At 27.9% G+C, this 14,997-nt stretch overlaps 1 protein-coding gene and 1 long non-coding RNA gene across 3 annotated transcripts in view; one reads left to right on the top strand and one right to left on the bottom strand.

Annotated features, from left to right (window-relative positions):
- Positions 1–13,608, bottom strand: part of LOC149056036 (uncharacterized) — a 32,698-nt gene extending 19,090 nt beyond the window's left edge. The window contains exons 1-3 of one of the 2 annotated variants that reach the window (XR_016191519.1): positions 13,515–13,608; positions 11,704–11,799; positions 6,517–6,632 (exon numbers count right to left, since the gene is read on the bottom strand). This is a non-coding gene — a long non-coding RNA (uncharacterized LOC149056036). Of the gene's footprint in view, positions 1–6,516; positions 6,633–8,433; positions 8,581–11,703; positions 11,800–13,514 lie in introns of those variants that run through there. The other variant, XR_016191520.1, reaches the window with a different exon arrangement.
- Positions 3,485–4,270, top strand: LOC149056037 (uncharacterized). Its single transcript, XM_089226454.1, has one exon. The coding sequence runs from the start codon at positions 3,569–3,571 to the stop codon at positions 4,268–4,270; it is 702 nt and encodes a 233-aa protein (XP_089082580.1). The 5' UTR covers positions 3,485–3,568.
- Positions 13,609–14,997: the final 1,389 nt, after the last annotated feature.

A 14,997-nucleotide genomic window follows, 5' to 3' on the forward strand; every position in this document is an offset into this window, starting at 1 on the left:
TACATTTTTTATGAAAGAATTAAACACATAGTCGTTAAGATTCAAATAAAATTAAGATTATAGTCCAAACGATAACTAATAATAATTAAAACATAATCCATAGCAGATTATAGGGAATATAATTCATAGCCGACTTTTAACAAATAATTATGATTTAAATACAAAAGAAATAAAATAATGATAAAAAAATAAATGTCCAGAGATAACAACAACGATCAAATAACTGAAACAAACAACAAAGTTTACCTAACATAAGTGTTCATAATCATGGACAAAAAGAATTTTTCAATAATATCAAACAAATGTTTCTTTTTCAAAAATAATATCGAACTATAAGATTTCACCTTTGATATATCACATAAAAATACGGGCTATAATACAATAACATAAACACAAACGATAAAAACTTTGGAATCGACAAATCACTTAATTAGGTACGAATGTACGACATAAATTCATCGAATTCCAAAGATCAATTTTGCATTTACAAAAAAAGCGATTAATGAACCCAAAGAAAATATAAATAAAAACATATTAAGGAAATCACGACAATTTGTCATAATAAATAACATATTATATTATCAACGATGCACACCATATTATACCAATTATAGCATTTTGTTTTCCTAATGCATGATTTTGAACCTTATTTTCCAATAGATATTATATTAATACCAGAAAAAGCATGCCTTACATCATATAAAAATTATTAAAGGAACTAAACGAAATAAGGAATGAAATTCCACAAATAGTAAAAAAATGACACAAATTAAACGAAAAAATTATTTAGACAAAGTCACGGTATAGTAATCTTTAATCCAGGTGACCAAGAATTAATTAAATTTCCATTTTAACAAATAGGCAAAACGCCTAAATTAGCACAAAAATACAGAGGCCAATTTAAAATAATTTAAAAATAATAAATAAATATCAGAATTAAATTATAAAGTAAAATTAATCTTCGATAAAAAACTAACTGAAAACATCATTCATGTTAGAAGAATAAAATCATATTATTACAAGTTAACCATACAACAAAAATACAAATTTAATATAATAACTAATTAGAATGTCATAATTTACAGATTTCTACAAGACTATAGGTACCTAAAAATAATACTAATAATCTAATTACAAATCAATGTTCAAAAACAATAAAATAAAAATAAATAAATGTAAGCTACAAGAAATTAAATAGATTGTCCATTCAGATTCCAGATCATAATCACGAAATCCTTATACAATGAAAGGCTCATCTGATCATACTAAACCACCACAAAAACAAAATTCTAATTTTCAATAATTTACTAAATGAATAATGTCATTGAACACTATTGCCACAATCAAGCAAATATTCCGAAAGTCTAAAGAAAAAGACAACAAAACTACAAAACATCAAATAAGAATAATACATTAGAGATTCTAATATCCAATCTCATACATATTAAATAGGTACTTCATAAAAGACGTTCGATATTCTACTACCTACACACCTACAAGTTATCAAGAGAAGATATTTCTACGATAAATATTTATGCCAGGAAATGCTAAATACTAACTTCATCATAAATATAGACAACAATAACAACATATACAAATATTAAAAGGCATCTTCACAAATCTTACTCGATTTATCTCGCATATACAGCATGAAAATTAATTTTAAAAAAAAACACTAAAGATAATAAATTTAAAGAAGACGCAACATTTCAACATTCACTCACAATAACAAAATGCCTTGATAAAACCAAAATCAAAAACATTCAATGAAACATCACCATACTAAACATAGGACATAAAATATCCCTACTATACCAAACTTTTGACTGGAGTATCATAATATTAGTAAAACATTTTACTAATCTAACATAATGTCTCATGAATAAACAACATAACAATATATTTTTTAAAAAAAATACTCATGGGAAACAAAAAGTAGAAGTCTACGCCAATCACAAAAACAACAAAACCAAGTTGTATGGATACCACTAAAATATTTGAATTAAAAGAATTTTAAGTCATATAGGAATTTATGATTGATTACAGGGTATAATTAAAGGGTAATGAGTGATAAAGTGTACCTACCCTGTTTTGTGGAACACACGGTATATATATATATATATATATAAACATATGATAAAAAGAATAATATATTTAATTAAGTAATTTTTATAGTGTAATAAAAGAATGTAATTTTTTTAAGGCATATTAACTGCATATATTTGATGAATTATTAGTAAATACATAAAAGTCCTAGCTCTACAGTTATTAATTATAACTTTTACTTCCAATCATGCCTACTTTAAATTTTATTTTTTTAATCACAATCATAGTACAATCTTGTAAAGTAATATTAAACAAAAGTATTCAAATATTTTATTTTGAAATTGAAGTCCTAAGATGAATATTTTGAGAATGAGAATTTATAATATTTAATTTTTTTTATTTATTAAGACACAACTCTAATACTTTTTTTATTGAGCATTACAATACTTTTCATAATAAGACTATTAACTATAATATGTTTAATGAAATTGTAAATTTGTATATAAAAATAGAATTTGTTATTTTAAAGATAATATTCATTTGATTGATGTGATATTTTAACAAAATATGTAATGACCAGTGCCGCAACAACCGGGGGTGCTAGGGGTGCAAAGAACCCCCGGGCCCCCTGTAAATCATAACAATGGGCCCCGGGCCCGTGGCCGAACTATTTGGAACTTTTTTTCTTTTAAAATATTTATTTGTCATTTAAAAATTATAAAATATTATTAACTTATGAGTAATGAGTATGTTTAACAGTTATCGCAACCCGCATCGCCAAGACACGCCATACAAGACGTCTTATTTAGGTGTATTATATAGGTAGTGACATTTCCAAGAACAATTTATACATGTACAGAAAAATAATGGTAACAGTCGTTGCCGGATAAATTGAGCAGGCATCGGCGGCGGCGGCGCGATAACGAAAGACCCAGGGCCCAGGGGTACGCAATTGTGGTGCGCCGCGCGGTCAAAACACACCGCGACTAGTTTGGGATACACCGAAAAGTACCGCCGCCGACTGCTCAATATATCTGGCAACGACTGTACAAAACATATTTTTCCTATTTATAGATTTATAGGAAATTACAAAATATTATTGATAAATCCCAATTTCCTATAATAATATAATCACTATAATCACAACCAGCCGAACTGTCTTAGCATATTCTACGCTGCGTACACTGTGACAAATGACAATATAAAATTATTATTATATCAGTAATATTTATTTATTTACCATCAATTAACTTGTTTTTTTTACTAATAATTAAAAAAACTATAATGAGCTCGAAAGTTAAAAGCGGCGCTGAAAAGCGGCGTTTAAAAGAAAAAGAATTATTTGAAAAAGCAGGAACTAATCCGAAGCAGAAAAAACTATGGTCATTTGTAAAAATCAATGATGAAGTTGAAGTAAGTGTATATATTTCCCGTTCTGTCCAATACAATTTTACAGAGTCCACAAACTAGTTTACATCAAGCTGTAGAATATTTACAAGTATGTATTGAAGCAATTAAAAAAATGAGGAATGGTTTTGAAGAACTAGTTTCTTCAGCAACAGAATTATGTTCAAAATGGGGAATATCTATAATACAAGAAAATAAACGCAAGAAATTTGCAAAGAGGCAGTATGATAGTATTGATAATGATAAACGATTATACACAATTGAAGAAAACTTTCGCGTTACCGTTTTTTTGCCCCTTACTGATACTGCTATATTTCAATTACAAGAGCGTTTCAAAGGACTTGAAACAGTTTCAAGAAATTTTGACTTTTTACAACCACTGAATTTAATTAAGTACAGTGAAGAGAATATAATTAAGTCATGTTATGACTTCATTTCATTTTATAGTACTGATGTTTCGTCTGATTTGACCAGGCAAGTTTTATCATTAAGAGATTTTCTAGGAAAAACTGAAATGAAAACAATAAAAGAATTGTCTTTATATATTATAGAAAATGATATTTCATCACTTTTTAGTGAAATACTTACTGCCTGCATAATTTTTTTGTCTCTACCTGTAACTGTTGCATCGGCAGAACGCTCTTTTTCAAAACTTAAGTTGATTAAAAATTATTTAAGAAATTCAATTTCTCAGGAACGGCTCACAAATATAAGCATTTTAAACATTGAAAAAGCAAGAACAGATGAATTGAATATTGATTACATAATTGATACTTTTGCAAATCAAAAAGCAAGAAAAAAAAACTTTTTAAAGTAAACATAGTATTAAAAATTACCCATATTTAATAAAATCAATTTTATTGTTATTTTTTTATTATTTATTATTTTATAAATTATATATTATGTGTTTTCATGAAGATAGTGTTTAATATATTTTATTACTAAGGTGTTTCACAAAGTGGTTCTTACTATCTTATTATTTTATCAAAAAATAGAAACTAATGGATACATTAGAATAATGAAAATTATTATTTATTATGATAATAAAACAAAGTCCTAACCAAAGTTATAACAAAATAATGATTCTCGAATTTCTTAATTTTGCTATGTTGTGACGGCTGATTCCCAATTTAAATGCAATAAACATTTAAATTGGGAAAAGAAAGAAAATAAATGTTTTTAAGTGCTGCTATCACTGCTCCTCAGTCCTATACTTATCTATGGTCCTCACTTATATGTGTTCAAAGCTCTACCTATCTGTAAGCAGTATAGCAGTGAATATTATATTAACCACATAACATAATGTATATAGCTAAAAACAACAAGCAATATATTGTAATGACTTATTGGTGCATGAAGATGGTCTCAACTAGGATTAAATTTCTGGGGGGGCCTACCTAACAAAACTATTAATTTAAAATAACCTATAAGCGGCTTATTTCTAAATAAATAAGAAATATTTTTGTGAGGGGTCTGAATCGTATTCGGGGGGGGGGGCTTTGCCCCCCCTCCCCATATTGTTGTGCCTCTGTACATGGGCCCTTTTAGTTGGTCGCACACCCACCAATATGTACCAAGTTGCGGCACTGGTAATGACAAAGTCATACTTTTTACAAGACTTATAATAATGTAAACAATCAACAATCAATAGCTTTTTTGACTTGATAACACTTAAGAGGATGTCAGTGCATTTCTTTTTTTTCTCTCTGACCCACGCACAACATAGCAAATATTACGTTCACTATAATCATAATAATTTCTAAAATTAGAGTGAAATGGCCTCTTTTAAAAATTTAAGATACTTATGATTATTACCTAGAGCATCTTATAGGCTATATTTGAAGCGAGTTATGAATACTTTAAAATACTCATAACTCACTTAATAATTAAATTATAATAACAATAAGCCTATATTATGCCCTAGATAAAAATCTAACCATTCATTTTTCTCTAATTTAGAAATTATTAAGATTATTGTGAACAAAAAATTTGATATATTGCGCATGAGTCGGAGAAAAAAATTCCACTGACATCCTCTTAATCGGCCTAACCAACCTTTTCTTTTTATTCTATCCCATAAGTCGAAGGTTGTAAACCTTACCTAACCTGGTAGTATCACTCAAAGGGTCGAGTGACCTTTGCAATTTAAGATCCTTTCCTACATATTCGGAATTGTTAACATAACTATTCTACCTAACTATCTCCCTTCCCCCACCTAACCTAATCCTCTCTCTCTCTGCCACTACCCCTCTTTCTTCGTATCACTATCACGCCCTCCCCTTCACCTATCTCACTGTCTCTCACTACCTCTCACAATTCTCTCTCGCTTTTTGTTTTGTTCCCCCACATAACCTTATTATCTCCCTTTGACACTACCTCTCTCTCACCCTATCACATTCACACCATCCCCCTCACCTATCTCTCTCACACTCACTCGTTTGACATTCCCCCTTTCCCCCTCTACCCGTTTTTCTCACACTTGCACCCTCTCATTCACTTTATCTCCTTATCCTTCATCTTATCTACCTCTCTCACTCCCTCTCACACTATCCTTCTCTCACCCTCTCTTTACAAGTCACTATAGTACCTACCTTACCTAACCTAACCTAATCTAACCTTACCTCACACTATCTATCTCTCTTACTATCCCTCCTTTTCGTTCTCACTCTTTTTCTTCTGCTTCTCTGCCATCTCTCTACACTACTTCTCACTATCTCTCTCTCTCTCTCTCTCTCTCACTCTCTCTCTCTCCACCCTAGCTTTTTATCCTTCTCTGCCCCCACTCTCACACTCCCAGTCCCTATAGTACCTACAGGTCATCGTACCTGATAATTGATAAAAATATTTAAATATCATTGAGGAAATTATTAAAAAAAAAAAATTTTAATATTATACCTGACCAATATCCTAATTTTTATCACGATTTTATCGATAACTTTTGAATAGTGTTATACCAGTGGTTACAAAACGAATAATTTAAAAATTGAAAGTAATCCATCCCCTGATCAATTAATAAATTAATAAAATAAAAATAATCCTACTGAAAAATAGAAAATTACTTACCCAATATCTGAATCTACTATAAAACTTCATCTTTGAAATATTGTTAATACATTTCACACAGGCTTCACTACGAATATGATATTTTGTTGGCAAATCTTCACTGACGAATACCATCTCTGAAATTTCAATAAAATATTCAACAATATATTCTGACCTATTCATTTTAGATTCTGAACGAAGTGATGAATGTATTGATTTTACAATGATGTGTGTTTTTTTTTGTGTGTGTCTGTACATCATGACTAGTCGAAATAATGCTTCAACTTCAAACGTTGAGTGTGGTTTCCGATATAAAAGTGAACAATATCCTTGGTGCATTAAAGAGGTCAAAAATAAAAATTTTCCAACTGTTTTCAAAAATATCGAGAAAAAAATATATGACAGAAAAACGGAATTTTTACGCAAAACCAGTTTTCGACCAAATCGATTTTTTTATATGGTTGTAATTCAAAAACTAATCATTGTAAATACTTGAAATTTTCACCAAATGTTTATGTTAGTGTAATCTATATACAGTTTAATTCTTTAATTTTAGAGTTACTTATAGACCACTGAAATTTTAGATTTTTCTGAAAATTTTTTTTGAAGTGTCGATAAAATGTTTTTGGCCCTATAAAAAAACTTGAAAATTGAATACAAAGTTTCTCATAAGTTATTCTTATAGTGATTAAAAAATTATAAGAATACATAAGAACTTTTTTTATGAGCGATTATAGTTCAAATTTTTACGAAATCTGTCGAAAACACGAAAATTTGCAAGCAATTTTGAAGTTGAAAAATCATAAAAATTTTTGAGTTTATAACTAAGGATTAAAAATACAACACTAAGTTTTCTATACGTTTTCCCTCAAGTAGATATAGAGAAAACTCGAAAAATTTTAAGTGCGTTTGAATTATAAATTTTTACGAAATAGCGTAACGATAACGATTTATCCTTAAACGATTTTAAATATTTGTTATCATTCAAAAAGTATAAGTCGTAGATACTTGAAAATTTTACCAGTTATTAAGATTGGCATTTTCTTTACACGATTTAATTTTCAAAATATTTTGACTTTTTTTGAGATATTTATAAATAACTGAAATTTTCAATTTTACTGAACATTTTTTTTTTAAGTGTTGATAAAATTTTTTTGGCCCTATCAAAATACTTGAAATTTTAATATAAAGTTTCTCATAGGTTATTCTTATAGTGATTAATAAATTATAAGAATACCTATGCATAATTTTTTTTTATTAGCATTTGAATTTCAAATATTGACAAAAATTCGTCAAAACCGTGAATATTTGCAAATCATTTTGTAGTTCAAAATTCATAATATTGTTTTTATTTATATCTAAGGCTATAAAATTTAACACTAAGTTTTCCGTAAGTTTTGTTTCAAATAACTATAGAAAAAATTTGATGCGTCATTATATGAAGAATGTTTTGAGCGTTTGAGTTTTAAATTTTTATGAAATCGCGTAATGATAACGATTTATCCTCAAACCAGGTATATCATAATACAAGGTATTATGAATTATGATAACTACATGCAATGTTTTTGGAAAAATTGATTAACCATGCCTTATGCAAAATGCGTCTTAATTGAAAAATAAAATATTTGTTTCAAAATATAATATATGATAATATTTAAATATAATATATCCTAGACTGACAAATCATCTCCGTTCAGAATGGTTTTTCGTATACAATGATAGGTACCTATTATTGCATTCAAATTTAACCTACCCTTGTCAGAGGTCCACTCCACCCCCTAACCTGTATACAGCAGAGCGACATCCACTTACCCGCTTTTTTTTATCATTACAGATAATAATATATAGCTAAACAATCCGTTTAATGTTATTATGTGTGTTGATTATTTTATTCAAGAACTTATTAATTTTATATGGCTATAAAAACATTATACTTACTGTATGGCTACTAAAACTCTAGTACCGATTCAAACTTTAATTATTATTGCGTATTATAGTTTGTTTATTTATTTTATTTCAATTCTATTCATTTTTGAAAGATTGAGTTTTAGAAAATGAATAAAAATTCGATTACAATAAATTAGAGTTTGGTTATTTACCTACCACACCTCACGCAACTTCATAATAAATAATAACTGTACAATTTTGAAGAAAATAATAGCTCCTGTGTGTATGTATTAGGTAGATACACTATTTTAACAGATATTTATTATATGTATGATAACTAAGTTATAATATATTTTTCATAACCGCTTAGTTCATCACTCAGTGATCAATTATATTTTAGTCTTTAGGTCATAGGGCATTAGGGCTTTATAGGTGTACCTACAATGTAATAACTTAATAAGTACCTATGATATTAGATAATTTCTAATGTACATAACCTTATCAACCATACATTTTAATTTAATTATGTTATTGTTCTATGAAAATATTAACAGCTATTAAAAATGCAGAATTTAATATTACAAATAAAGTAATATTGGATGGTTAAATACTACACCTTCAGTGAAAATTACATGAATATGAGAACAGTAAGTAGGTACTTAGCAGCTACACAGTTACAATTTTTTGCAAGCAATATTATTATAATATTTTTTAGACGATTTACCATTGAAAACCACACATGACACATTCAAACAAATCAAATGAAAGTTTACAAAATTTCATTGAGCTAGTAGGTGCCAATGGAAACTTAGTGTGATTAAATAACTGACTCTAATAATAAATAATAATTTTATGTTGATCTCAATGATCGCGTGTTTATATGAACTTTATGTTACAACACAGTTTGTATTCTGTTTACAGATTTAGATAATGAAGATTTTGATAATAGTATTAAAGACAAGGACTGGAAGGAAAATAAAAGCTCAGGAACATCATAAGCAAGGTCTAAAATCAGAATTTGATGACATTTTAACTAGAACAAGGTGTCATAGTAAAGATTTTTGTAACAACTTTAATAAAAATACTATCGGTCATATGGTTTTATAGAGAGATATTAAATTAATTAAAGTTAAAAAAGTATTCCCTGATAAATTGTTTTTACAACAATTTAAACAACTTATGGGCAAGCAAATTATCAAGAAATTATAGTTTTAAATAAAAATAAAATTATCAAACATACATTACATATGAAATTTGCATTTATTGAAAAGCCTGGAATCTTACAAATAAAAAATATTTAATTTTATCGCGCAAATCAAAACTTATATTCCAGTTACTTATTATCATTATTGTAAAAACTTAAAAATATCTGAAATTGATTATACTTGTTGAAGCTCTAATCGCAATGATATTATTTTCTTTGGTGTCATATCATTTATATTATTGTAAAATTATTGTGCGCTAAACTATGAGCTTATCGCCTATCGGCCACCTTTGTAATTCGTTTTTAGTCGCGATTGTAACTCCGTATAAAGTACACCGCGCGAATGCGAGCGACTCCAAAACACTACATTTATAATACAAACAGTTATTATACTTAAAAGTGCGTTAATTCATTTATTTAAAATACAGTCCACATTATTTCTAAACGAAACAATACTTATAACAAATACTAATAAAATAATAATAATAATAATAATAATAATAATAATAATAAAAAACTATGAAGATGGTGATTAATTTATATAATAAAATTAGACTTATTATTTATTTATTTTCAAAGCCATAGGTAGCATAATATTATTAAACATAAGGCCATGATAATTATAATGAGTAACTTTTTTTTACATTGTATTTCAAACAAGTATTCACTATATAATTAAAATAATAATAAATTACTCAAATTCGTACATAATGTTATAGTCTTGTACTCTTGTTGTTCAAAAGCATTTGATAATTTTATAGTCAATATCAGTTTATAATATATTTTTTTTTAATTTGTCATATTATTTGTTACTTTGATACATAAAAATAAGCTTATTGACTTAAAGACAAGTAGTATTTTATTTTTTATTTAGTGTTTTATAGTAAATTATTTTTAAAGATATTAAATCACATACCTACAACTATTAAAATAAATGATTAATTTTCATCCTTACCCAGTAAACACAGCACGTATAATATACGGGTATACTAAGGATACTAAATGTATACTAAGGATAATGTTGGTGTATATATATATACGTAATTAATATTCGTATAATATAAGTTAATAATACATGTATCATTGTTCGGCCGATTTTACTTGTAAGGATATACGAATATATTAGGTTTAAAATACGTTGATGCATATTCGTATATTTTCCGTGGTGAAACTTCGTATAATTAACGTCGATCATACGTGTATTATTGGTCGGTCGAACTTAAATCGATTTACGTGTAAGGATATACGAATATATTATTAGGCTTAAAAGACGTCGATGCATATTCGTATATTTTCCGTGGTAAAACTGCGTATAATTAACGTCGATCATACGTGCATTATTGGTCGGTCGAACTTAAATCGATTTACGTGGAAGAATATACGAATATATTGGGTTTAAAATACGTTGATGCATAATTATCTTATACTGATTAATATAATAAGAATAATAGGTATATATATAATATATTATTATAGTACGTATTATAATATAAGAATCTGTTGTGAGTTTTTACCTAATACATAATAAAATGTATCTTTTAGATTCTGAACGAAGTGATGAATGTATTGATTTATAATTGTACAGGCAATATATATATATACTACTACTATATACTACAATATATATATATATATATATATTACCTGTACAATTATAAATTATAACACAACAATTTTAATCAAATTTCAAAAAAACTAACAGTTAATAATATTTTATTATTCATTAATAATTCAAAGTTCAATACTGCCATAATTGGATATATGACACAAAAATAAACATAGCTTAAATTCAATACTGTCATATTTTGGTATGTCTGAAAATCAATTTCTGTATGCAATACAGCCACATATCAAAATATGACAGTCTTGCATTTACTTAAAAAATTGTAAAAGGCCATAATAAGTCTGACTTTTTGGGTTCAAGGGAATATTTTATTATATTTGAAAAAGTCGCAATATAAAGTAGGTATGTTTAAAGTGCCTATTGTAGTTTTTAGTTTCAAATGCATAGGTGAAGAACTCTTTGCAAACATCACCATTGTAAAAGTGTACGAACGTGTACCTTAATTCTTTTATAATAATAAGCCGCAAAAGAATTGGTATTAAAACAAACTTACCTTAAATATCAATTATTTTGGGATTTGTTAGAGTCCGCGACGTGTATGCACTCCGACGCTGAAATGGAAACGCATCAGATACTGCTGGATTGAAGTCTAAAAATAATGTGATTTATGAAAAAAAAGATTGAACGGAAAACAGGATGTTTTTCGTTCATGTCTACTTTGCTATCTAATTGAAATGTTAGAAACTTTAATAGACTGCGTCCTCCGCAACGACTTTGACAATCGCCATGGATTATATTGTACTAAATCAATAAGAGAAATCCATAGATACCTAGGTATATATTATAATACTACTTTTGTATCAACGATGCCCTTGTATACAATCTGTTCATTGCAGGGCATCGGGCAATAATGAAATAACTATACCGAAATAATGCATAACTTTAAATTAAAATTATGTATAACAACCTTGGTATTATTTTTTTTAAATTTATTTATTTGATTATCGATTAAGAATATTTAAGATGGTGTTTAAATGTTAGAAGCACATGCATATTTTTACTAAAATATATTTCTTTATGAACTATTAAATAAATGTGATTACTGCTTTTTAAAGTTAAAATTAAGTTATACAGTGTACACATTAATTTTCCGTACCGACCATGTCGGGCGACAGCTAGTTCGTAAAATTCCAAGTCAAAAGTTTTCTCCGAATACGAAACTAATAATTAATTACAAATTTGTTATTTATTATAATTATATAATTATCTACGGCAAAAGCCACCAATATGCCAATCCTGTGCCACCACAATCTCACTAAACACATCTTCGTAGCATAATAATATTGTTAATCATAAGGTCATTACAATTATAATAAGTAGGGCTAGGGTTTTAAAGCAAATACTTATTTTTTCATATAGGTAGGAGATAGAAATTTAATTTTTATATGTATAAATTAGACTCACGCTATTCTTATTCAAAATAAACCAATTTATTTTAGCTTTTTTTTATTTTTTCTTTCAGTTATTTTAGATGTCGAATTTGTATATTATGTTTATTATCAGGGTTCGGATTTTATAGCATCAAAAATCCTAAAATATGGGCTATAATATGACCAAAAAAAACCGTAAAATATTTCCTAAAAAAATCAAAAATAGCAACAAATAAAAATAAATACAAATCAAAATGTTATTCAATTTATCATATATCTTTATTAAATCATATATTTATAAAAAAAAAACTAAAATCTCCGTATGCAGTTTTGTATTTTGTATTATTATGTATATTATGCAGTTTCGTATGCAAATTTGTATGTACTGATTAACTATTGATACCTTGAATTATGACATCGTTTGTACGCAACTATTCAAAATTATCTGAGTAAATAAGAATACAATTTCAATTCTTATTGATTCGCATTAATGATTACCATTTGTCACGAGATTTATGAAAAATATAAAATAAAGCGTTGAATTAAGAATATTAGCAAAACATGGCACCAAAACTTTAAAAGTAGCACTAAAATTTTAAAATTCTTCAAATATGCAAAAAATACCAAAATAAAATTTCATATTTAGAGTCCGTGATGCATTAAACAAATTTACAGCCCACTCTGCTATTTTTATCTCTATCCTATAATAAGTAGCAAATGGTATAAAATCCGAACTCTGGTTATAACTTAAAAATTATAATATAGGTAGGTACCTACTATTTTTTTGAACATTTCCTATGTCGTACGTACGAGTAATACGTAGTACGAGTAATAATAATAATACGTAGTAATAATAATAATACGTAGTAATAATAATAATACGTAGTAATAATAATAATACGTAGTAATAATAATAATACGTAGTCATACGTACGTGTGTAAGACGGAGACAACACATGCGGGTTAGACGTCCTCTTAATAATAAAACTATAGGTATACTATAGGTACCTATATTATATAGCTATGGTACTCACTATGACACTACTCACTACTCAAATACTATAATTATATTTATATTGTATTTTTCTATAAACACTTAATTAGTTTATTATTGTAATAATATTGTCCTTCTAGCAATACCCACCTAGTACCCACCCACCCACCCATATTTAAGGTGTTGCTTGAGCAACACTTGAACCCTAGGTTACACGCCACTGTACCCGGGACTCAACCTACCGCTTTCAAAACGAACCCAAATTATCGCGGACCCAATTCACCTAGCTCCAAACATCCTTCTTATTGAGAAGGTATATATACACTGCAGGGGCGTAATTATTGAGTGATGAGGTTGATAAATCCTCATCAAAACTTTTATTTTACTGCTAAAATTTTATATTTGCTGGGGTAGGTTACTGCGTGTATGAGGCTCACAGATTTTGCTAGAAAGATGTAATCTCCCCCCCCCCCCAAAAAAAAAAAAATGCCTAATTACGCCAATGATACACTGAAAAACTTGATTTCCCTTTCGACTTTCCCTGCTTTATTAAGTGTGTAATAAATTACGGCATTGCCTTAATTCGCGGTTGGTTCACAGATTTCATCGTAAAATTAATTTACGATAAACTGCCCCCTCTCCGTTATTTTTGGCTGGATCCGCCCCAGAATATAACACTATAAACATTTATTTATGGTAACAATGAAAACATTTTAAATAATACAGAACATTAGAACGCCGGGGTGTAATACAGTAGTATGCCTACAATGTACAACACTATTTATATCTATTTAATTGTTAAATTAATATATTATTATTATTCTACGATCTGGATTTGTCGCCATAATTTGTTCTTGCGTATTTTATGCGTTGCGCGCTCGGGAATAAAATACGCGTCCACATCACCCGGGTAGCAGATTGATAAATATTAATATTGACAGTAAATATTAATTTTAACACTATATAAAGTAAAATATGTAATCTTCAAAAGAATAGGTCATCAAACTTACGCATATACTTCGGATTAAATAAAGGATGAACTGCTATCCTTTTCATTTGTCTTCATCTCACTCTGAACTGAAAGTATCGAGTAACTTTATAAAAATAACTTAAGCAGAATGAAATATGAAATAAAAATAAATAATAATAATATTATAAAATTGTGAATCGTCTCCGACAAATGCCGAGTGACGACGATTGACGTTTGCCACAGATGATAGCAGATTATACATAAGTATACATAATACATCGTCATTGATTTTCAATTTTATCACTTCTTTGGATGGCACAATACATTTTTATTTCATAATATTCCAAAACAGAATATTACTCGGAACATGGCTAAATTAAGTATTTAGCTATGATTGGGGTTTAGGAATATATAAATCTATACAATTCATAACACGGAATTCTGTGGTATAGG

Source organism: Diuraphis noxia, unplaced genomic scaffold, assembly GCF_037042655.1.
Source record: "Diuraphis noxia isolate RWA-SAM2 unplaced genomic scaffold, SU_Dnox_SAM2 contig0004, whole genome shotgun sequence".
In the NCBI taxonomy this organism is placed as follows: Eukaryota; Metazoa; Arthropoda; class Insecta; order Hemiptera; family Aphididae; genus Diuraphis; species Diuraphis noxia.

Coding starts and splice junctions, on each gene's coding strand:
- LOC149056037 (XM_089226454.1), top strand. CDS start 3,569: ATGAGGAATGGTTTTGAAGAACTAGTTTCTTCAGCAACAGAATTATGT.